This window comes from Mustela putorius, unplaced genomic scaffold, assembly GCF_011764305.1.
Source record: "Mustela putorius furo isolate JIRA1106 unplaced genomic scaffold, ASM1176430v1.1 tig00000430_pilon_pilon_pilon, whole genome shotgun sequence".
Taxonomy (NCBI): Eukaryota; Metazoa; Chordata; class Mammalia; order Carnivora; family Mustelidae; genus Mustela; species Mustela putorius.
Window position 1 is genome coordinate 20243114 of NW_025421377.1, and position 25106 is coordinate 20268219.

General features: G+C 36.4%; 1 protein-coding gene across 1 annotated transcript; it reads left to right on the forward strand.

Moving 5' to 3' along the window:
- The first annotated feature begins 12746 nt into the window (after positions 1-12746).
- On the forward strand, positions 12747-20999 carry MUC7 (mucin 7, secreted). Its single transcript, XM_045079838.1, has 3 exons — positions 12747-12886; positions 14243-14311; positions 18922-20999. Exons 2-3 carry the CDS (start codon positions 14258-14260, stop codon positions 19906-19908), a joined length of 1041 nt encoding a protein of 346 aa, XP_044935773.1. The 5' UTR covers positions 12747-12886; positions 14243-14257; the 3' UTR covers positions 19909-20999.
- Positions 21000-25106: the final 4107 nt, after the last annotated feature.

Genomic DNA, 25106 nt, shown 5'->3' on the forward strand with positions numbered 1-25106 from the left:
AATACGAATGCCCCTCTCCAGAGACAAAGGAGATGCCTAGTGCCATTTCCCTTCCCCAACTCTCAACATAAACCAACTGCACTCAACAGCAGAGAGCCAACACTAGCTGCAAAACCTGCTTACACCAAGTCCTGCCCCCACTGCACTCTGCTGGTGCTACTTTTCTCAGGAAAGTGTGCCTAAGAACCAGTGCAGTGAGCCCCTCCCCCAGAAGACCTGCACAGTCCCCCACACAAACCATGTCTACTGACCAGAGGGGTCCCCAAAGTTTCAATTCTAACAGAAATAGCATTAGGTCTCTTTCAACAAGCAGACCTGAGCATACCTAGTTAAAATCTGCCATACTCTGGCCAAGATCCAAACACTCCCCATTGCAGGCAAGAAGAAATTCTGCAGAGGATTGATTTCAGAGGAACAGAGCAGCCACAACATAGCAACAGAGTGCGTGCAGCACACACCAGAGACACTTCCTGATATACCAGGCCCTGGGCATTATATACTCTCTTCTTTTTAAAGCCATTACTCTCAGGAGCAAAAAACATAACAGGATTTCCTAACACACAGAAGAAGACAGAGACCTAGACAAAATGACAAGACAGAGGAAGTCAATCCCAAAAGAAAGAACAAGAAAAGGGCACGGTGAGGGTCTAATTGAAACAGATATAAGTAATATGCCTGATTCAGAATTTAAAGTAACAATCAAAAAGATATTAGCTGGGCTTGAGAAAAGCATAGAAGACATGAGTGATAACCTTACCACAAAGATAATAGAACTTGAAACCAATAAGGCTGAAATGCAAAATTCAGTAACCAAGATTGGAAGCCAAATGAATATAATGACTACAAGGATGGAAAAAGTATAGGAATGAGTACGTGACACCAAGACAGAATTATGGAAAATAATGAAGCTAAACAGAAAAAGGGTAGAAGAATCTTGGATCATGAAAGTAGACTTAGAGAACTGAGTGACTCCATCAACAGTAATATTTGTATCACCTGGGGGCGCCTGTGTGGCTCAGCCAACTCGGCGTCTGCCTTCTGCACAGGTCATTATCCCAGGGATCTGGGATCGAGGCCTGCATCGGGCTCCCTGCTCCTTGGGAAGCCTGCTTCTCCCTCTCCCTCTTCCACTGCTTGTGTTCCCTCTCTCGCTCTGCCTCTGTCAAATAAATAAAATCTTTTAAAAAAAAGTATTTGTATCATCTGGAGGCCCGGAAGAAGACAGAAAAAAGGGGTCAAAGGTGTATTTGAGGAAATTATAGCTGAAAACTTACCTAATTTGGTGAAGGAAACAGACAACCAAACAAATATGGAGGCACAAGAACTCCCATCAAAATCAACAAAAGCAGGCCAACACCAAGACATATTGTAATTAAATTTGTAAAATACAGAGAGAAGAAAATCTTAAAAGCAGCAAGATAAAAGAAATCCTTAACTTGCAAAGGGAAGACTAATAAGTTTAACAGTAGTTCTATCCACAGAAACTTGGCTAGCCAGCAGAAAGTGGCATGATATATTCAAAGTGCTGAATGAGAAAAATCGGAAGCCAAGAATATTCTATCTAGCAAGGCTATCATTCAAGACAGATAAAGAATTTCCCAGACAGACAAAATAACTAAATTAACTAAAGGAGTTAATAACCACTAAACCAGCCATGTAAGAAATATTAAAGGGGACTAGGAGTGGGGAAAAAAGACCAAAAGTGACAATGACCAAAAAGGAACAGAGAAAATCTCCAGAAACAATGATAAAACAAGTAATAAAATGACAATAAATTCATACCTGTCAATAACTATTCTGAATATAAATGGACTAAATGCTCCAATTAAAAGACACAAGGTGTCAGAATGGATAAAACAAAATAAAACCCATCTACATGCTGCCTGCAAGAGATTCATTTTAGACCCAACGACATCTGTAGACTGAAAGTGAACAAATGGAGAAATACTTACCATGCAAATGGATGTCAAAAGAAAACCAGAATAGCAATACTTATATAAGTCAAACTATATATTTTTTTTTTAGCTTTTGTTTTTTATTCATTTCAGAGAGAGAGAGAGAACGCGCGCACGCGCACACAAGTAACGGGGAGAGGTAGAGGGAGAAGCAAGCTCCATGCCGAGCAGGAAGCCCTATGCGGGACTCAATCCCAAGCCCCTAAGATCATGACCTGAACTGAAGGTAGACGTTTTAACTGACTGAGCCTCCCAGGCACCCCTAGCCAAACTAGATTTTAAACCAAAGACTGTAACCAAATATGAAGAAAGGCGCTGTATCATTATAAAAAGGTCTAGGGGCACCTGGGTGGCTCAGTGGATTAAAGCCTCTGCCTTCAGCTCTGGTCATGATCCCAGGATCCTGGGATTGAGCCCCACATCAGGCTCTCTGCTCAGGAGGGAGCCTGCTTCCTTCTCTCTCTGCCTGCCTCTCTGCCTACTTGTGATTTCTGTCAAATAAATAAATAAAATCTTTAAAAAAAAAAAAAAGGTCTAACCAACAAGAAGATCTAACAATTATATACCTCTTTCACTGCAACTTGGGAGCACCCAAATTTATAAAACAATCAATAACAAACAAAAGGGAACTCACTGATGATAATAAAATAATAGAGGACTTTAACACCCACTTTTATCAAGGGACTAATCATCTAAGCAGAAAATCAATAAGGCATTAAAGCTTTGAATGACACACTGGACCAGACAGACTTGACAAATATATTCAGAACAGTTTATCATAAAGCAGCAGAATACACATTCTTTTCAAGTGCACATAGATCCTTCTCCAGAACAGATCACATACTAGGTCACAAATCAGGCATCAACAAGTACAAAAAGACTGAGATCATACCATGCATATTTTCTGAGCACAACACAGAAACTTGGAAGTCTACCATAAAAAAAAGAAAAAAAAAATTTTAGAAAGACCACAAATTCACAGAGGTTAAAGAACATCCTACAAAAGAATGAATGGGTACACCAGGAAATTAAAGAAGAGATTAAAAAAAAAAAAAAAAAACACATGGAAACAAACAAAAATGGAAACATAACAGTCCAAAACATTAAAGATGCAACAAAAGGGATCATAAAAGGGAAATTTATAGCAATACAGGCCTACCTCAAAAAGCAAGAAAACCTCAAATAAGCAACCTAATCTTTCACCTAAAGGAGCTAGAAAGAAAAACAAACAAAGCCTAAAGCAAGCAGAAGGAAAATAATAAAGACTTGAGCAGAAATAAATGGTTAAAAGAAAAAAACCTATAGAACAGACCAATAAAACCAGGAGTTGTCTCTTTGAAAAAATTAATAAAATAATAAACCACTAGTCTTACCAAAAAGAAAAGAGAAAGGACCCAAATAAATAAAACCACAAATGAGAGAGGAGATATAACAACCAACACCATAGAAATAAAAAGAAATATAAAAGAATATTATGAAAAAGCTATATATACCAACAAATTGGGCAATCTAGAATAAATGGATAAATTCCTAGAAACGTATAAACTAGGAAAACTAAAATTGGAAAAACAAAACTTGAAAAGACCCACAATTAGCAAAGAAATTGAACTGGTAATCAAAAATCTCCCAGCAAACAAAAGTGCGGGACCAGATGGCTTCACAAGTGAATTTCTTCTCAAACTATTACCAAAAAAATTGAAATGGAAGGAAAACTTCCAAACTGATTCTATGAACCAAGCATTACAATGGTTCCAAAACCAAAGAATCCACTAAAAAAGAGAACTACAAGCAAATATCTCCGATGAACATGGATGCAAAAATTCTCAACAAAATGCTAGTATATTGAAAGAATCATTCACCACAATCAAGTGGGATTTATTCCTGGGTTGCAAGGGTGGGTGGTTCAATATTCTCAAAATCAGTGAACAAGATCCATCACATGAGTAAAAGGAAGGTTAGCAACCATACAATCCTCTCAGTAGATGCAGAAAAAGCATTTCACAAAGTACAACGTCCATTCTTTGATAAAAACCCTTAACAGTAAGGATAGAGAGAGGGGGTACACCTCAACATAACAAAGGTCATACATGAAAAACCCACAGCTAATATTGGGTCAATTTAAGTTTTACTGCATAAACAACAAAATGGCTGTTCAACCGAGGTGGGGCCGCTCTGGGTAAATAGGCCCTTACAATATCATCCTCAATGGGAAAAATTGAGAGTTTTTCCTCTAAGGTCAGAAACAAGACAGGGATAGCCACGTTCACCAATGTTACTTAAAGTACTGGAAGTCCTAGCCACAGCAATCAGACAACAAAAAGAAATACAGGCATCTAAATCAGCAAGGAAGAAGTAAAACTATTTTCAGATGACATGACACTCTATATACAACATGTGAAACACTCCACCAAATGCTAGAACTGATACACAAAATCAGTAATGTCTCAGGCTACAATGTACAGAAATCTAACTCTGAATGCATTATTTCCATTCATTTAGCACAAATAAATTACATGGTTTCAGTTGGGAAAAAAAATAAATCTAATGCATTTCTACACACCAATAGTGATGCAGCAGCAGGAGAAATCAAGGTATTTTTCCCTTTTACAGCTGCAGCAAAAAACCACAAAATACTTAGGAATAAACCTAAACAAAGAGGTAAAAGAAACTCTGAAAACTATAAATGACTTATGAAAGGAATTCAAAAGGACACAAAGAAACGGAAAGATGTTTCATTCTGATTAATTAGAGGAACAAATACTGTTAAATGCCTATACTGTCCAGAGCAATCTACATATATAATTCAATCCCTATCAAAACACCACCAGCATTTTCCACAGGGCTAGAACAAATAATCCTAAAAACTGTAGAGAAATATGAAAGACCCCAAATAGCCAGCGCAATCTTGAAAAAGTAAAGCAGAACTGGAGACATCACAATTCTGGACTTCAAGTTATATTACAAAGCTGTAGTCACCAAGACAGTATAGTACTAGCACAAAAACAGACATATAGATCAAGGGAACAGAACAGAAAACCCAGAAATGTACTCAAAACTCTAAGGTCAACTAATCTTCAACAAATCAGGAAAGAATATTCAATGGAATAAAAGTATCTTCAACACATGGTGTTGGGAAAAACTGGGGAGCAACATGCAAAAGAATGAATGAAACTGGACCACTTCCTTATACCATACAAAAAATAAATTCAAAATAGGTGAAAGACCTAAATGTGAGACCTGAAAACATAATAAACCTAGAAGAACATGGGCAGTAACTTCTCTGACATAAGCCATAGTGACTACATCTCTTGAGGAAAGGGAAACAAAAGCAAAAATAAACTACAAGGACTTCATCAAAATAACATGCTTCTGCACAGCAAAGGAAATAATCATCAACACTAAACGGTAACCTTCAGAAGAGGACCAGAAATTTGCATATGACATATCTGATAAAGGATTAGTATCCAAAATATATAAAGAACTTATACAACTGAACACCCAAAAAACAAATAACCAGGGTAAAAAATGGGCAGCAGATATGAATAAACATTTTTCCAAAGAAGACATATAGATGGCTAACAGACATAAAAAGTTGCTCAACATCAGTCATCATCAGGAAAATGTGAATCAAAACTACAGTGAACTATCCCCCCACACTCATCAGAATGGCTAAAATCAACAACACATGAAACAAGTATTAACAAGGATGTGGAGAAAGAGAAACCCTCTTGCACTGTTGGTGGGATTGCAAACTGGTGCAGCCACTGTGGAAAACAGTCTGGAGTTTTCTCAAAAATTTAAAAATAGAATTACCCTATTATCCAGCAATCCCACTACTAGGTATTTACCCAAAGAATACAAAATTACTAATTCAAAGGATATGTGTGCCCTGATGTATATAGAAGCATGATCTACAATAGCCAATTATAGAACTAGTTCAAGTGTCCACCAACTGATAAATGGATAAAAAATGGTATGTATGCACATACACACACACACACACACACACACACACACACACACGCAACGGACTATTACTCAGTCAGAAAAAAGAATGAAATCTTGCCATTTGCAAAACACAGATAGAACCAGAGAGTATCATGCTAAGTGAAGTAAGTCAGTCAGAGAAAGACAAATACCGTATGATTTCACTCATACGTAGAATTTAAGAAAACAAATGAGCAAAGGGAAAAAGAACAAAACCAAGAGACAGACTCTGAACTATAGAGAACAAACTGATGATTACCAGAATGGAAGTGGGTGAGGGGGATGGATGAAATAGGTGATGGAAATTAAAGAGTACACTTGTTATGATGAGCACTGGGTATTAGGTGGAAGTGTTGAATCACTATATTATATACCCAAAACTAATACTGTATGTTCACTAGCTGAAATTTAAATAAAAACTTAAATAATAAATAAACTTACATTTATTTATGAATATATTATATTTATATAGAATATATATTATATTTTTACTTATAAATAAATAAATACAAGTAGACACAGATACTATGCTTAGGAATTGTTAGGACTTAATGTAGTTAAGAGTCAGTTCTCTCCAAACTGGTCTAGAGACCAAATGCCATCTCAATCAAACTCTCAATATATTTTTTTTGTAGAAATTGACAAGCTGATTCTAAAGTGTACATTAGAAGTCAAAGAATTAGAATAGTCATAACAAATGTGTAAAGTAAGAAAAAGTTGAAGTTCTTATACTTCCTAATACAAGACAATATAAATCCAATCAACACAAGGTGGTACTGCTCTTAAGACAGACATAAAGTTCAACGGAATAGAAGACACACTCCAGTAAGAATCCATATATACACAATCAACTCATCTTCTATAAAGCACTTGCCCTGAAAACTCATGACTCGTAAATCTAGGCCTTCAGACTGCATACCAGTTAAGATCTCTGTTGCTGCCTTCCTGTTGGCCTCCATTTCCAAATATTACCTATTCTCTTCTAGATTTTGTATTGCCATCCCTTAACTGTCAGGAGACTCCCCACAGACTGTAACCCCTGGTGCCAGCTGCTTAACTATTTTACATTTATTGTCTTTTGTCTTTGAATGCTGTTTTCTACCTGCTACACTGAGCTACTTCCGAGAAACCACAGCTGGCTCCACCCCCAAAAAGCCTGTCTCAGTGAATGTATTAGATCCAAACTCCTGCTCCTCATGACCACCACTCCATCAAGCCATCTAAGTGAACCATGCCTAGACATGCCCAAAAATATATTGCAACATAAATGATCTCTCAATCATGTTCTCTGAAATTGGGTTTACCATACTGGTAAAGTCCATGAAAGATATTTAAGTTGCTATCATTTAGAAAGTTCTGCCTTTAACTCTGGGCTAGTTATATTCTCCAATGAATTATACATAATTCTCTTATTCTAACACCCCTAATATAATTTAGCCTGTCACATTTTGCATCTAACAAGCACAGAGACAAGTTTCTCTTTGTAACCCTGTTATTCTGGTCTCAAGGCAATCCAGGGTAAAATGTGACTTTTCTTCATTTTCTACTTATACAGTAGTTCAAAATTCACTTTATTGGGTATAAGTGAAACAGGTTAGTTTCTTTGGCAAGTTCTGTAAAATATCTGTAATTTTGTTTTATTTGGCCTGAAAATAGCTCTTGTTTGTTTTGTAGGGCTTTTTGGTACTGTGTTTCTGCATATGTATCCCTAATTCCAACTTTGTGCCAAAGTCTCTAGCCAGCTTAAAGTATTTTCCTCACACCTGTGACAATATTCTAAGTTAATTTCACAAATTCAAGTGGGAAGAGAAATACTGAATGGGTTCCAAACTGAATACACATTTCCCCATTGGGCAGAAACAAGATCATGGAAACTCTACCTGTAGAGCACTGTAAGTCTCTTTCCTTGTTGCAGTAATTCTGGAATGCGGTTGCCTGGGTGGCTCAGTTGGTTAAGCCGCTGCCATGGACTCAGGTCATGATCTCAGGGCCCTGGCATCCAGTCCCACATCCAGTTTCCTGACACATCTGGTTCCCTGTCCCTTCCTCTTCCTCTGCCACTCACTCTGCTTGTGGTCCCTCACTCTCTCTGTGTCAAATAAATAAATAAATTTTTAAAATAATAATAATTCTGGAATGCTTGCATCTAACAGTTTCACAGTAAATAGCAGCTAACATGTATTAGGCATTTCTTTCAAGTTGAATACTGCTGAGCAAGTAATATGCATTATCCCATTTAATATTCACAAAAATCCCAGAAGCAAATCCCACAATCACATACTTACAACATTAATGAAGAAACTAAATCTCAGAAGAACTGATTAACTTACATAAAGTCACGTAGCTAGTAAGTCAGATGGCAGAGCCCAGACAATTGTATATATAGCCCAACAGTATATGGCTCTGCAGAAATACATCAACTTTTCCAGAAAATATTCCTGGTTCATTTTTTTTTTCTTCAAAGGACTTTTAAAACTAGGCAAACCCAAACATTACATGGTGATATTAATTTCCTTTTTAAAGTTCCTCTAGGTAAAGCAGAGATAAGCAAACTTTTTCTGTAAAAGAGCCAGATGGTAAATGTTTTAGGTTCTGTAAGTATTTTCTGCTGTTTGTTTTTACAGTCCTTTAAAAATGCAAAAATCTGTTTTCATTTGCTGGTACAAAACCAAGCCACAGGACATATAAGGCTTGAATGCTCTGGTTTACTAAATCCTGCTCTAGTAGCAACCTGCTTATCATTTTCACTAAACCATTATCACTAAATGATAATACATATTTCATTCTATAATTTTTTCATAGACTTATTTAGACCTCTGCTTATTATTCATTCTCTTAGAACATAATTCCTTCCTGGGACATCTTATGATTTACCTTATTATCCATCTTATCATGACTACAGGAAAACCTTCAAAATCACTACAAATTTGCCTTTGCAGTATCTTTCCTTTTTGAATGTGTTCAGCTAATCACAAAAAAAGATTTCTGCACATTCAAAGCTCTTCTTTTGCTTCCTTTCCTATTGTTAAAAAATTAAAGAAATATTATGGATTTCCAGTATTTCCATGCAACCTGCCCACTGACCATTACTTTAACGAACTGTCTCCATTTTGCTTTGTTTTTGTTTTCATTGGAAAGCAGTTCAGAGAGTCTCTCTTTCATGTTTACCTAATCTGTCTTTTATATCAGGAAGAATTTAAACACAATCTTTTTCTCAGCAACTGCTTAAACAAAGGATGATTCAAGAATGTATTAGAAAAGTCATTTCTTCCTCAACTATTGTTTTATTACATATCTGTATTAAAATGGTATGTTAATTAATACAAATGTTGCTAATCTACTTCACAACTGAATCTGAGAAATTTTCTTATGGGGAGGCCTAATCATGGAGGGATGCCAAGAATCACCTTCTCCATTTTTGCTATAAAATGCCCACTGACCTGCTCTCCACTACAGAATGACATGTTTCCTTTCCTGCACTTTAAGTCCAAGACCTTCTTATCCTGTACCTCTGTCTTCTATTCCAATACAAAATGCCATATTTCAAGCAGACTTAACATCTCAGAAGCAGGCAAGGCAATTTAAAAAAATAACTGTAATTTCTCTCAATGAGAAGAGTCTTAGTGGAATGATTTAGCTTAGGTTTTGCTGAATCCAAACAAAAAAGAAATAATCAAAATGAAATCCTGGAATCAATAAAATACTGAAAAAAATATCTCCAGGGTCAGTTTTAGAAAACTGAATCCAGAAGTACATACCTGATACAAAAGGTATAGCCAAGACAAAGACAAACTGACAAGCTAATTTAAGTGGGAGAAATGGAAAATACCAAATGAGGTTAACTGGAAAGTTACCTAACCTTCCTGTAACAGACATAGAGAAAGCAGTATTAAGAAGATTTAAATGTCACCATTATCCATTGTTGGTCCATTGGCTCTGTAATGTTAAGTAAAATGAGTGCCCCACGAATTTCCAGAATACTATACCTGCTTCTAATATTTCCAATAATTGTTCTAGAACACTGACAGTTACGAAGTATATAGAATTACTTTGAAAACAAAAAGGACATATGAAAGATATTAGGAATCATAATATAGATAAAATAGATCATAGTAGGAAATCAGAAACTGAAGAGGATGTAAATAATGCTTTCTTTTTGTCTTGCATATATAGACATAGATTACAGAGTCCCTGCCAAGACTAGACCAAACTGAGACATTGCTCCCTACCACTTTACCAGGCCAATCTTCCATGGTGTCATTAACAAGTTCACTTGCTTTTTATTTCCGATTATTTCTGTAAACTTGGAAGTGGATTCTACAGTCCCTTCCATCCTAAAAACTTCCTCAAAACTCTAAAAGGAAGTCAACTCTCAACTTTAGTAAAAACAGAAAATATATTTCAAACTACAAAAACAAATCCCAAGGTAACACTGATATTGGAAAAGCATAATTATCCAGTGCTGTTTACTTTTCTTTTTTAATAAATAATGGGTATAATTTATTCTTTGATTGTTCTTACAGTATGGGAGCTGTCTTAATCCACTGATTGAAATAACTGAAGTTCTCCATATCCTAATTATGTCTGCAAAGTGTTACAAAGCATAAAATAACCTGGAAAAATCAATAGGGTTGGTTTAAGGGAAGAAAGAAGGTTGGTAAAACCCTTGTACTGTGAATTCTACTTTAATGGATTTTTCTATTAACTAACATATGATCCTGAGACTCTTTTTTTTTCCTGACTATGAAACATTTTAGTGCAGAGGTAAGAGTGTAATGAGGAGTAGAATTTCTGCTACAGTTTTGCTCTCCAGAAGAGCAGAACTCAATGGCCAGTAGGCTGTAAGGTTACCAGTTGTGCCCCATGTCACAATACCCAGTGCTAATTTAAAATATGCCATAATGCTGATTTATAGCCTAGATGTTGGTAATTTCCATAAATTATTTCTAAGAATTATATCATTGATACATATAACTGCTATGGTATGATTATGAGTTCCTAAAATGTCCAGGGGCTCCCATACTGTAAGAACAATCAAAGAATAAATTATACCCATTATTTATTAAAAAAGAAAAGTAAACAGCACTGGATAATTATGCTTTTCCAATATTTAAAGAAAACTAAATTTTCAGGTGTGTATCAAGGCTGGAAATAAACATTTCTGGAAATCCATCAATTTTTCAGGTCACTACAAATCATCATTTAAATGAGTAAGAACTTAAGGTAGGTTGAAAATTGTTCTAATGAAGCTATAGACTCGAAAAACCCTGTTTCACATCAATAAAAATTCTATTCCACAGTCAATCTTGACTGCAACAAGCATACAGTAAATACATTAACACTGGTTAATAGCAAGAAGGAGGGTAAGAAACTGATATTATAATCTATATCCACTACTCAATGCCATGTCAAAAGCTACCACTTCCCACCAATGGCAATTCAACAGCTGAGGGTTCACAATTTTAAAACACTATGTGAGAACTTTTAAATTATCTAATGTTTTTCTCATAACAATTTTGTAAGATAGATGTCACTCCTATTTTGTAGATAGGAAAATGAGGTTTAAAGAAATTAGATAATCTGCAAAATACTGTATTTTTATTATGCGGAAAAGCAAGGAATCAATTCAGGAAATTTACTTCTGAACCTGCCCTTACCCTGGGATCAGTTATGGGAAAAAAAAAACAAAAAACAAACAAACAAACAAACAAACAAAAAACTGATTACCTAGAAGTGCAAACATAGCTTCAAAATTGTATTCTAGTTTGATGATTTTATATAGTAGAAGTATCTAACTCTGAAATCTTTATAAAAATGGTTCCTAAAGTTCTTTCTAAAAGTATGTACTTAAAAGACAACTGGTCTAATCATTCAAGAGATCATATCATGGGAGAAAAGAGAGGAGAATGTTTTAGAATAAAAGAAATTACAGATAAAAGAAGTAAATGTAGCATAGTCTTTATCTGAGTACTGGTTAGAACAAAACAACTAAAAATACTTTCGGCAAAATTCAAGAAATTCACATATGGACTGAGTCTTAGGTTATTTGTGAATTATCAAAGTTGTTAGATGTTATGGTTGTTGTGTTATAAGAGAAAGGTTTTTCTGGAGTTAACTATTTAAAGAAATATTATTAATGAAATATTTATAGAGATTAGCTCTCATGGGTTCTGTAATTTACCTGAAAATTATAGTCAGTTACAGTAGAACAATCAATTTAGCATCTATAGCAAAAGGTTAAAAACAGAATTCTAAAGAAGTGGTGTATGGTTGTACATTTTACTACTGTCCTCACTTTCCTGAATATTTGAAGTTTTCTCAAAATAAAAAGACAAAATTTCAAAACTGCTCACATGAAAGAAGTCAATGTTTATCTTTCAGCTCTGAAACAATTGTTCTTTACCGGTATTTAGCATCTTGCTATTCTCTCTAATCCTCTGACCTTAGCTAAATCATACTTTTTGACAGAGGGAAAGGGGTGCTCCATTACATGAAACTGTCAGAAGGCACTCAGCTTACTTTGAGAAGCCAACAGGAAAATGTGTAAGAGCTGTTCCTGCTGGAAAGACCTGGGCCAAAGCTGTCCAAGTCTTCTTAAGTGTCATCATTCAGTATCGTAATTCTCATCAATCAAGTAAATTATTCACTGAGCTCTTATTGTTACCATATTGATCAGGAAGAACTGATACACAAAGGACTGCTGTTAACCCCGCAAATTACAACTATCCTCTCTTTGTCTCTGAAATCAAATTCCTTGACAGAAGTGACCTTATCTCAAATCCAATAAATTTCCTATTTCAAAAAAAACTCAATTGAAGAGCTATAAAACCTGAAAATTCTCTTGTGCTTTCTCCTCCTTTGCTTCCAGTTGCCATCCTAAAAAGATCAGCTGAAGGCCACCAGTTGGATCGAACATCCTAAGAAGAAAGATCCCACCAGGCCAGGTATATGAATATTTTAGATATATCGGGGACCAACATATCAAGCAGCTTTCAGGTTATATGCATATATTGACTAATGGCACCAGGTGCTGTAATAGTTATTCTCTTCTTGTGAACTGCTAAACTATGTGATAACAGACTCAACTCATATGTTATCAGAAGAAAATATAATCAGTGAATATTTTTTTAATCTTGAAAAGAAACTGACAGGATATTACGAATCTGTTATGTAATATTAACATTCCTTTCTCTAACTGGGCCAGATGGTTTTCTTCTTGGTATACTGGTACTATAGTAATTACCACCACTAAGCCTTTATCATGGACCACTGTGCCCAGGACAATCTGTAATATATATTATTCCAGTCAATCTTCAGTACGACCTTAAAATGCAGGTTTGCAACTCACTCAAAGTCACGTAGTAAGTGGCAGAGCTGCGATTTCAACCAAGAATGACTGACTGTGACACCAGTGTGATAAATGGTAGGGCTCTATTGTGAGATGTGTCTGATCTGACAGGACACTACATTGATGTGTGCACACAAATTTACTTGCCGTAACAGTATGCATTCTAAATAATGATTTTACCTCTGTTTTCTGAAATCAAACTGATATGTACATATGGTATACAGGATCAAAATAAGAAAAATAGAAGGCCATGTCCTTCCCTTACTCTCCCCTCCTATAGCCTAAAGCCAAGAATAGTTATTTTTGGAAGCATTTTAATTGATTAAATCTGTACTCTGTATGGACTGTGATGATATAAAAATGAGTAAAACATAATTCCACCCTTTAGAATGGGTATAAAATAGCAAAATCTTCAGTGGAAGGTAGTTTGGGAAAGAGTCCCTTTGGTATGGTCCTTGGTCCCCAGTATCAGCCTTGTAACACAGAGATAAGGAACACTTTTCTTGCTTAAAAGAACATCATAGAACATTTACAAGATCATGAACATTTGCTGCTCAATAAATATCAAATAATTTGTAAAATGGTTCTTTAAACAGGGAAGTTTCTAGAATTAGAATTGAAATAGGAAGGAAAATATTTCTTTCTCCTGTTAAACTTCCTAAGATCCTGCCCTTCCCAGGCAATCTTCACTATCAGGGAAAAATGTCCATACTACAAACTAGTCATAACAGTAATTCTTGACTCTCCTCCATTGCTTTCTCTTAAAGAATTTGTTTTAGTTTGAAGTAATTTTGCCTTACCACTATGGAGTGAAAAATATACACATAATTGTCAGAAACCACTGCCGTCTTTTAAACTGTACTTTCTAACAAAGCTAAGTCATTAATCAAAATGCATCCCACCTCTCACAATATCGTAACTAACAGTGAGCAACTTTTCTGCTTTTCCCAAGAATCAACAGAAAAAGATGAAGCCTCTGACACTGCTGGTGTGCATCTGCACACTGAGTGCTTACTTCTCAGTAAGTATCCACCCAAATAACTGTTATTCTTACGTATCAATAACATTTAGTATATATACTTGAGACTTGAAAAGTATGTGCAATTCCTATTTCCAAGACACTTAATATATTCTGTTTTCTGTGAAACATAAGAAAACAGCTAATTAAAGCACAAGGAAACGATTCATTCCATTCATGTTAATATTTCCACAGCACTCACTTCACCATGGGTGTGATGAGATAAGACAGAAATGCAAAAAATGGATCACATAAGGCCTCACTGGTGTAGAACATGGATTTCATTTTCAGTATATCCGGAAGCCTCAGGATGACTGTTGATCAGGAAGAACTGATACACACAGGGGAAGGACACACAGGGGAACTAATACTTCCCACGGGGGAAGGACTGGACCCTGGGTCCTGGGGAGAAAACAAATTTCAGGTTACAAAAACTAAGAGAAACCAGGCAAGAAGCTAAGGCAGTGGTCCAGATAAAAGATGACAGTATCTTGCACTAAATATGAGCAATTAAAACAAAATATTAGGGTGGACTTAAGATGTAGTTTGGTGATTAAATCTACCATAACTTATGCTGCTTAGGTGTATAGTGAAAAAGGGAATGAACTTTAGAGTTCTGCTTTAGGTAAGTTAAATGTGAAATGGCTCTTAGACTTCTACAACTAGATGTCAAGAGACAAGTGAAGTTCAAAAAGAAGTTTAAGAGTGAAGTTTATATTTTAAAGCTACCGAAGCCATGGAACCTTATAGGATCACCTGGAGAAAAAAGGTAGGTAGTTTGGATATGGATAGGGAAAATGAAGGAAGCACAAAAGGGGACAGGAAAGTCCAGTTTCCAAAACCAGGAAAAGATTACAAAAATGGACCCTACCTTTAAAATACTTAGGGTCTGGGGCGCCTGGGTGGCTCAGTTGGTTGGACGACTGCCTTCGGCTCAGGTCATGATCCTGGAGTCCCGGGATCGAGTCCCATATCAGGCTCCCAGCTCCAAGGGGAGTCTGCTTCTCCCTCTGACCTCCTCGCTCATGTTCTCTCTCACTGTCTCTCTCTCAAATAAATAAATAAAATCTTTAAAATAAAATAAGATAAAATAAAATACTTAGGGTCTGGGACACCTGGGTGGCTCAGTCCTTAAGCATCTGCCTTCAGCTCAGGTCATGATCCCAGGGTCCTGGGACTGAGACCGGCAGCGCACTTCCTGCTCAGTGGGGAGTTTGTTCTCCCTCTTCCTCTGCTGCTCTCCCTCCCTCTGCCCCTCTCCCACTCATGTGCTCTCTGTCTCAAATAAATAAATAGGATTAAAAAAAAAACAACCTTTCAGGGTCTACTGGGGAGGTAAAATTAAAATCAGCAGTGACTCAAGAGGATACATGATATAATAAAGAACCATATTTATATCTAAGGCTATATACCTATATGTACATGTTCACTTTTATTTTGACAAATTTGAAGGGAGGGTTAAGAAGTGACATGTAGATTTATTAAGTGAGACTGAATAGCTTCAGAATACTATGACTATAAAAAATAGAGAAGGCAGGAGAACTGCTAAAGTAGACAGAATTACTCTTGGGTAATCTCCTATTCCCCACTTACCACATAATATCCATACCCCCACAAAAATCTATCTATCTATCTATCTATCTATCTATCTTGGGCTTTGCCCAGACCCTAGCACTGATTTCCATGGTTATAGCAAAAAGTGCACTCTAATGGTGCTCAGAAAATGTCGGCTTATGCTCATCATCTGAACATCCAGATAAATCTTGAACTATAATTTATCTACAGGGCCCCAACAGGGAAAAAGTAGTAACAGTAAATGCCTCACAAAGCTGCTGAAGAATAATAAGCACCATGTGTATTTATAAACTATAAAACTGAGTACAGATGTAAAAATCATGACTGTAAAATTGTTATATATTTATAACATAAATATATAATTTAGGAGACTAAATTGTTATAAATTTTATAATTGTTATAAATTGTCATAAATATTCTCCTAAAATTGTTATATATTCTCCTAAAATTTAATCTCCTTGGGATTCAGTTCTTTCATCTTTATAATGAGGATAATAATAGTACTGACCGTCTGGTGTTGCTAAGGAATTAAGAAAATGTGTATTTGTAAACCACTTAAAATAGGGCCTGACACAAAGTAAGTGCACAAAAAAGTATAAGGACTTTTTTACAAAGATAAATGACAGATGTGAACAAGCAAATGAGGATATATTAAATATGCTCTTCCTGGCTTACCTATATTTATTATAACTACTTCCATCCTTCAATCTAAACTCAAACTCTCAGAGGCATTTCCAACACCACCCACTCTCAAACTTCCTTAATCCCAATTCTAATCAAAAAGTTCTGTCAGAGCTATCCATAACTGCCAATCATAATTATTAGCCAATATATTTTAAGTAAACTAGTCAAACTGGCCATTTAATACATGTTGTCTGCTAAGCTAACTTTAAAGCTAGTAAGATTTTAATTAATTTGTCTTCATCAAGAGATCACAGATATATTTTGGTCATCTAAATTAAAAGAGCTGACACTTTTTCACATAACAAACACTTATAAATGTTAAGATTTTATTTGATGAGAAATTTAGCTTTTTTATTATCAATTCTATGAATTTGTTCATTCAGCAAATATCTAGTGGGTGCCTATTATGAGCCAGACATAATTTTAGGTATTGGGCATACAGAGATTAACAAAACAAAACCCCCACCCTCATGAAGCTAATCATCTGATTAAGGGAATGAACAGGAGTTAATTATTGGAAATAGTTTGAAAGCAAAGAAGTCATAGAGTTAGACTTCGGATCTGCAATTTAATTTAATCTGAATCACTTCAGGAATGAGTACACTGAGATCTAGTGAAATTAGGTGATTTGCCAAAAGTCACTCAGTATTAATCTGGAATTCTATGCCCACTTATAAGACAGCTTTGCAAAAATACCAGTTATGTGGATCATAAGCCAATATTTTAATACATGAACATTCACAGTTATGAACTGAAATGTCCTGGATAATGTAATTTTTTTAAAAGATTATTCTTTCCAAAGTTATTTTTAAGGCTATGTATATTAGTCTCTGAGGAAGTTATCTTAGCTGGACAACTGCCAGTCTCTCAAAGGTTGTCACCTTTGCCTATGCCAAGCCTTAGTGGGGGACTGGAATGATTTATCTATTAGGTGGTCTCAAAAGGGTTTATATGGAAGTTATCAGAAGGTAAAAAATAACCCATACTTGCTTGGAACTCTGAGTGTGCCCCCTTATCCTTATGTTATATTTCTTTTCTCTAATTTAAATTAATGTAACTGATCATTTAAAATTCAGTATGAGATGAAATGCAGGAAAAAAGAATATAGATAAATTACAGTATGTTTAGAGACAAGATATTGAAACAGTTATGGTACTCTAAGTCAAATAATGTCAAGAAGTAAGAATGCTAATGTTGCAGAATATAAAACCCAAATGACATGGTAAATATTTTCAAATTTTGAACATCGCCAGGATCTTCTATGTGCTGCCAAAATACAAAATTTGGACCAAGAATGAATACCTAAAAAAAACAAATCTCAGTTCTGTTAAGAATGGACCCCACCCCCCCAGAAAAAAAAAATCCATTTAGTATCAAGAAGAACTATGAGGCAACCTGTGAGATAGGTAGAGAATACCTGATTAGTATAAGTTGCCAAGGATAGGCCAGAAAGCCATTCAGGCGTACTGGAAAAAAAAGATCAAGTATTTGTTGGGGAAATGGAGTAAATCAGTGCTATTTTCAGATGTGAGTATCTTTGAGAAATCATGAAAGCTATAGGTCTCCTCCAGACAAAATGCATAAACATGCAATATTTTCCTATAATATCATAGGATTGATACATCTGTTTCTGTAATTATAATTTTTATAACGATACAATTAAAAGGTAGTGGCCAGGACGCCTGGCTGGCTCAGTTGGTAAAGCTTGTGACTCAGGAACTTGGGGTTCTGAGTTCAAGCCCCAAGTTGGGTGTAGAGCCTATTTTAAATAAATAAACTAAATACGAATAACCAAAGTTCTTTTTCCAATTTAAAAAAGCTAAAAACTAAATTTTCTTCAATGTGGAGGATATAAAGGTGAAGTAGGGTATTTGGTAAGTTGTTTGTTTAGGATTTTGTTGTTTTCCTTTTTTTTGATGATGGCGATGTGAAAGGTGTGATTCAGAAAAGACTCCTTGATCTCAGCTGAATGTCTCTGACAGAAGTTTCATGAGTCTAGAGTGCAGCAAACAGGGTACCCTTTTTGCTCAGTCCTCAGGCAGTAACCTGATCGCTTTCTACAGTGGAAGAAGAGAGAAACTATAAACACAAAGAGCAGATCTGGTTAATCCTCCAAGCTTGAACCCACAGGAATACATCCACTGTAGCTAGCTCAGAAATAAATGCTTAACAAAATGAAACTCTTCAATAGCAATTTGCTCTTGAGATTTGGCAAAATTAGAATAATCAATCAACCCACTGCAATCCGAGTTCCATTCCCAAAACTCCACAAATACTGCCCACCCAACATTCCACAAGCATCTCCTAGTTGATAATGGATGTTTTCAGCTCTTGCATTTTCTTTCTTTCCACAGCTCAGTGAAGGTCAAAAGCAGCCATGGAAAATACATCACAAAAAGAATGATGTCCAACAACTTACATTAGACCGCCAACTACTACTGCATTCAAAATTTCCACCTAACTGGAATATATTAATTAAAAGGCATTTAATTTCTGTTCCATACAAATTCCCAAAGCCTTTATATACAAAAAGGAGAAAGCCAAAGCCAAAACGTCCCCCGCCATTTAAGTGTCCAGTGAAAAGTAGCAGTGTGGACAGTAACACCTCAGCGGCTACCACCTCAGCGGCTAACACTCAAACCACATCTTTCAGTCCCACATCTCCAGGTATGACTCCACTTATTGCTACAACCACATCGGTAGGACAAGCTAACACGAGCTCCCCTGCAGCTACCCCATCACCACAACCTTCCCCAGCTTTGCCAGACACCACAGCTGCCCCCCCTACATCTTCCCTACCTACATCAGCACCAGAACCTTCCTCAACTCCACTGGACACCACAGCTGCCCCCCCTACATCTTCCCTACCTACATCAGCACCAGAACCTTCCTCAACTCCACTGGGCACCACAGCTGCCCCCCCTACATCTTCCCTACCTACATCAGCACCAGAACCTTCCTCAACTCCACTGGGCACCACAGCTGCCCCCCCTACATCTTCCCTACCTACATCAGCACCAGAACCTTCCTCAACTCCACTGGGCACCACAGCTGCCCCCCCTACATCTTCCCTACCTACACCAGCACCAGAACCTTCCTCAACTCCACTGGGCACCACAGCTGCCCAAGATACCACACCTAATCCTTCCCCAACCAGTTCTACACCTGAAATTAACCAAACTACAGCTGCACCCACAATCGAAATTACCACTCCGGCCACTACTCAAAATACTACTGTTGAACAAACAACCTCACCTTCCATCCCAAATGCAAATTCTCAATTCTGGCAATATCTTTATGAGATACTAAAGTACATTTCTGGTGTTCCACCAAAGAAATAGTACATGGTACATTATGAAGCGTTCTGTTGTCAGATATGATTTATGAGTGCAGAACTACCACCTTTACTTTTACCACCAATCTCAAAGTGAAATTACAATATTCCTCAAATTTAAAGCACTATCACTACTCTTTGAATCGATTTACCTCACATGACTTATTAACGTGAAAAACCACCTCTATCCCACAAAACAGGTGCATAACCATAATTTAAGATCACTTTGTGGAACCTACAGAGATAGCCCACTGAGGGGAGGGAAGATAATAGCTAAACAGCAAAAATTATATGGATTGAGAACTATTTATTTTTCCCTAAATGTTGCAAACCTTAAGGTCACTACTCTGTACCTGAAGTGAGAACCCACCTGAATTGTCTAATCCCACAAATATAAAGGGATAAAATTAGGTCTCTCAAGTAAACAAAAACATGTAAATCTAGATAGACCTATCATGGTGTTACTAGAGACAAAGTCCTTTAAACAATCATCTTAAAACTTGAAATCCAATTCTATTCCACAAATTGTGAACCAAGGAGGAGGAAAGTTGATGTGAAGTGAAGATCTGAAGTGAGCGAACACAAAATCTGGCAGCCAAACACAAATCAGGTCTCTGGCACTACATATCTGAGAGCATATAATTGTTTAGGCTTTGTGGTTGATATTTATTGTATTTGTAAATTAATCTGGATCCAATGTACTTCATTCTAGTCTCTGTAAATCACAAGAAGACTTTTTGTGTATGTTCACATAGCTGTTGTCATATTTTTGTATGAATTCAATTAATATTATCTTACTAATTCAATTAATTCACATTAATTTAATGTATTCAGCAGAATATTTTCTAAAACTTTTAACCATCTATTTAAATGTGTTTTAAAGCAAACCAAACTACTGCCCTGATGTCACATGTGCAAAATTGTCTCTGAAATTAAACCCTGACTTTAGTCAACATAAGAATAAAAACTACCTACTTGGTATAGACAGATAATGTTAATTTGGAATGTAGAGGTATCTTTACTTTGTGTTACTACTACTGAGAACTCTGATGATTTTATTCAGATTTTTTGTCAACTAATAAAGACTTCAAATGGCAATCTATTTTCATTGTGCATATCTGGAAAACCCTTACCACTGAAGATTCCGAGAAGGGTGAAAATAAACATCTGCATTCTTGTCAACCCTGCCACTAATTAGCCAATGACCTGGGTAGGATACTCAGTATCTCTGAACACTGGGGTTTTTTTTAATCTTTTAAACAAAGTGACTGATTTACTTAGATTAATTTAATCTTTACTTAAGTCTTAACTTAAAAATACATTCCAATCCAAATGCCATTTGCCTGATGCTTCCCAGACTGACAATAAAAGACCCCCAGTTTTCTCACTTAATTTGTTCCTTCAGTCTCATCTCAGACTAGTAGAGACTAGTTCTACTAGTCTACATCTCAGAACTACCAGAAAGAGAAATTAAGAAAGCAATTCAATTTACAATTGCATCAGAAATAATAAAGTACCTAGGAACAAATTTAACAAGGAGGTAAAATAATGATACACTGAAAATTGTAAGACACTGATAAAAGAAACTGAAGGAGGCACAAATAATTGAAAAGATACGCCCTGCTCATGGGTTGGGAAAATTTGTATTGTTAAGATGTCTATCCTACCCAAAGCAATCTGCAGACTCAATACAATCTTTGTCAAAATTCCAGTAGCATTTTTCACGGAAATAGAAAAAACAATGCTATAATCTGTATGGAACCAAAAAAGACTCTGAAGATCCAACCAACCTTGAGAAAGAAAAACAAAGCTAGGGGCATCACAATTTCTGATTTCAAACTGTATTACAAAGTTATACTAATCAAGACAACACAGTAGTGGCACAAAAACAGACACAAAAATCAACAAAAGAGAGAACCCAGAAATAAACTCGCACATATATGGTCAATTAACTTAGGACAAAGGAGCCAAGAATATACAATAGGGTAAGGGTATTCTTTTCAAAAAATAGCGTTGGAAGAACAAATTCTTTTATACGCAAAAGAATGAAACTGGAGCACTATCTTACCGCACACACAAAAATCAACTAGGAATGGATTAAAGACGAACCAAGACCTGAGACCATAAAGCTCCTGGAAGAAAACATAGGCAGTAAGCTCTCTGCCACTGCTCTTGGCAAGAATTTTTTTGGATTTGATATCAAAAGCAAAACTAAACAAGTGATACTACATCAAATTAAAAAGCTGCAGAGGAAATGAAATCATCAACAAGTGAAAAGGTAACCTATGGCTGAGAGAAAATATTGACAAATCATGTATCTGGTAAGGGGTTAATATCCAAAACACATAAAGAATTTATACAACTTAATGGAGAAAAAAAAATCTGATTTAAAAATGGGCAGAGGAACTGAAAAGACATTTTTCTGAAAAAGACATAAAAATGATCAATGCGGGCACCTGGGTGGCTCAGTGGGTTAAAGCCTCTGCCTTCGGCTCAGGTCATGATCCTGGGGTCCTGGGATCGAGCCCCACATCAGGCTCTCTGCAAAGCAGGGAGCCTGCTTCCTCCCCTCTCTCTGCCTACTTGTGATCTCTGTCAAATAAATAAATAAAATCTTTTTTTAAAATGATCAATGGGTACATAAAACTTGCTCAACAAAACTGATCAAAACCACAAATGAGATATCACTTCACAACCGTTTGAATGGCTATTATCAAAAAGACAAAAAATAACAAGTGTTGGAGGGGGTATAAAGAAAAGGGAACATTTGTGTACTGTTAGAAGGAATGTAGATTGGTGCAGCCACTAGGAAAACAGTAGGGAGGCTTCTCAAAAAATTTAAAACAGAGGGATGCCTGGATGGCCCAGTGGTTAAGTGTCCAATTCTTGATCTCAGCTCAGGTCTTGATCTTGGGATCATAAGTTCATGCCCACACTGGGCTCCACACAAAGCATAGAGACTGCTTTAAAAAATATTAAAAACAAAAATACTATATGATCCGGTAATTCCACTGCTAGATACTTATCCAAGGAAAACAAAATCATTACCTTGGAAAATATCTGGTTAAATATTACAGTAGTATTGTTTTCCCCACTGATTTCAGTAACTCTAATGTTTAGAATTTTTAAAACTTTGATGTTTCTCTGAAGTGTCTGTGTTGGGAGTCAATTATTACCATAAAACTTTTCAACATAAATTTGAAGCTTCTCCTCGTTTTAAAAAAGATATGGTTACTAGCCATTGATTAGAACAACAAAAAATTACCTAATGAGGCCCTTTGATTTGTGTCAGTATGGAAGAAATAAAATTTCCAAGGTCTGCATTCTTCCTGGGGAGAAGTTAGAGTGTAAGTAGAGTTGGTTGTGTCTTACGTGCCAGGGGGATATAAACATCCCATCCGAAGCAGCCCAGAGCCCAAAAAACTACAGGACTGAACACAAGCCACAGTCTTATATAGGAACACAAAGGTGTGAAGATGGGGAAACCAAGATCATTCAAAAGCACAAAGAACAGAAGCAAAGGGTCCAGACCTAGTAAAAAAAAAAAAAAAAAAACAGAATGAAATAGATCCAGAGACAAGGAAAGAATGGGGCTGAGGTGCTCTGAAAACTAGACTGACACTTGTTTTTTTATGACCTTTTAGCATAAATGCATGAGTTGGTGCTGTGTAAAAAAATGGAAAAATTAAGACATATACACATGACCTATTTATTCCTATTCTATCTTCCCAGATGCTTTTAGTTTTACTAATAAAACAGATCCCAGAAACTTTTGCAGTCTGTTGTTGCCTTTTAAGAAAATGACGATGAAATAAGGAAGTAGGTATTTATTATCTCAAAACATTTTGTGAGTTTGAGACAGCACGGTGTGTAGTTTTTAGTACTGAGCATATCATCGTAAGTTCTAAACAGATTATAGCTCCCAAATTTTCATAAAATTTCCAAGAACTTCGCCTGTTTTCATATTCAACAATTTCATTCCTTCCCCTCAACCTGTGTCCTCCCTGAGAGAATTCCAGACAATTCTACAAGGGGCAGCCAGAGAAATATTCTCCTAGAACTTCAACCAACAGGTGAAAAATTATATGAGCTTCCTAAACAAAGGACCATCAACAAAGCACAGTCCTTCTAAACTTATCCAAACTGTAGTATAAAATACATTTCCCAAATTAACCAGATCATATTATTGGTGAGAACAAGTGTCAAACTCTTCTTAATCTTCTTAAGCTATTTCTCCAGGGTGTAACAAATTGTACTTCCCCTTGAAGAAGATTATTTTTAAATTAATATATTTATTTGAGAAAGAGAGCACAAGAGAGTGACAGAGAGAGCATGAGCAGGGAGAGGAGCAGAGGGAGAGAGAGAAGCAGACTCCTCACCGAACAGGGAGCCCGACGTGGGGCTTGATAGCAGGACCAGAGTCAAAGGCAGATGCATAACTGACTGAGCCACCCAGGTGCCCCTTGAGTAGACATTCTGCACCCTGTTTAAAAGCTGGTGTGACTACTCTTGTTGGAACTGCTGGCAGAAGAAGAGAGAAAAAGAATTATGCTTTGATAATAGGGAGTTTTACTAGATACTTTTCAGAATACAATCTGGCTGAAATGTGTATTACCTTATAGAAAATATTATTCCCAATGGGGGAACGGTCTCCACATCATGCTTCAAGATGATACTAGGTAGAAGACAAGGCTGGGCCTCAAACCCTGTAGTATCAGTGTACACAGTCTGGCCAAGCCTCCTGTCCCCGCCGACCATCTCTGCCTGTCACTAGGCCCCAACAAGTACACTGTATGTTGTCATGATCTGTTAAATGAGATACAAGTCCATCTGGATTTGTGTCCGTGTTGAGAATGAGGAATATTTCAGATCCCACGTTACAAGTACAATGCAGAACGCCTCGGTGGCTCAGTTGTTAAGTGTCTGCCTTTGGCTTAGGTCATGATCCCAGAGTCCTGGGATCAAGCCAGCATCAGGCTGCCTGCTCAGTGGGAAGCCTGCTTCTCCCTCTCCCACTCCTCCTGCTTGTGTTCTCTCTCTCTGTATCTCTGTCAAATAAATTAATAAAATTTTTCAAAAAAAAAAAAAAAGTACAATGCAAAACTACCCTGTCTTGAGCTGAAAATTTTAAGTGACTAAATAGCCTAGCTAGCTTACAAGTATGAGTCGGTAATAGTCACGTTAAGCTGTTTCTGGCAAAACAAT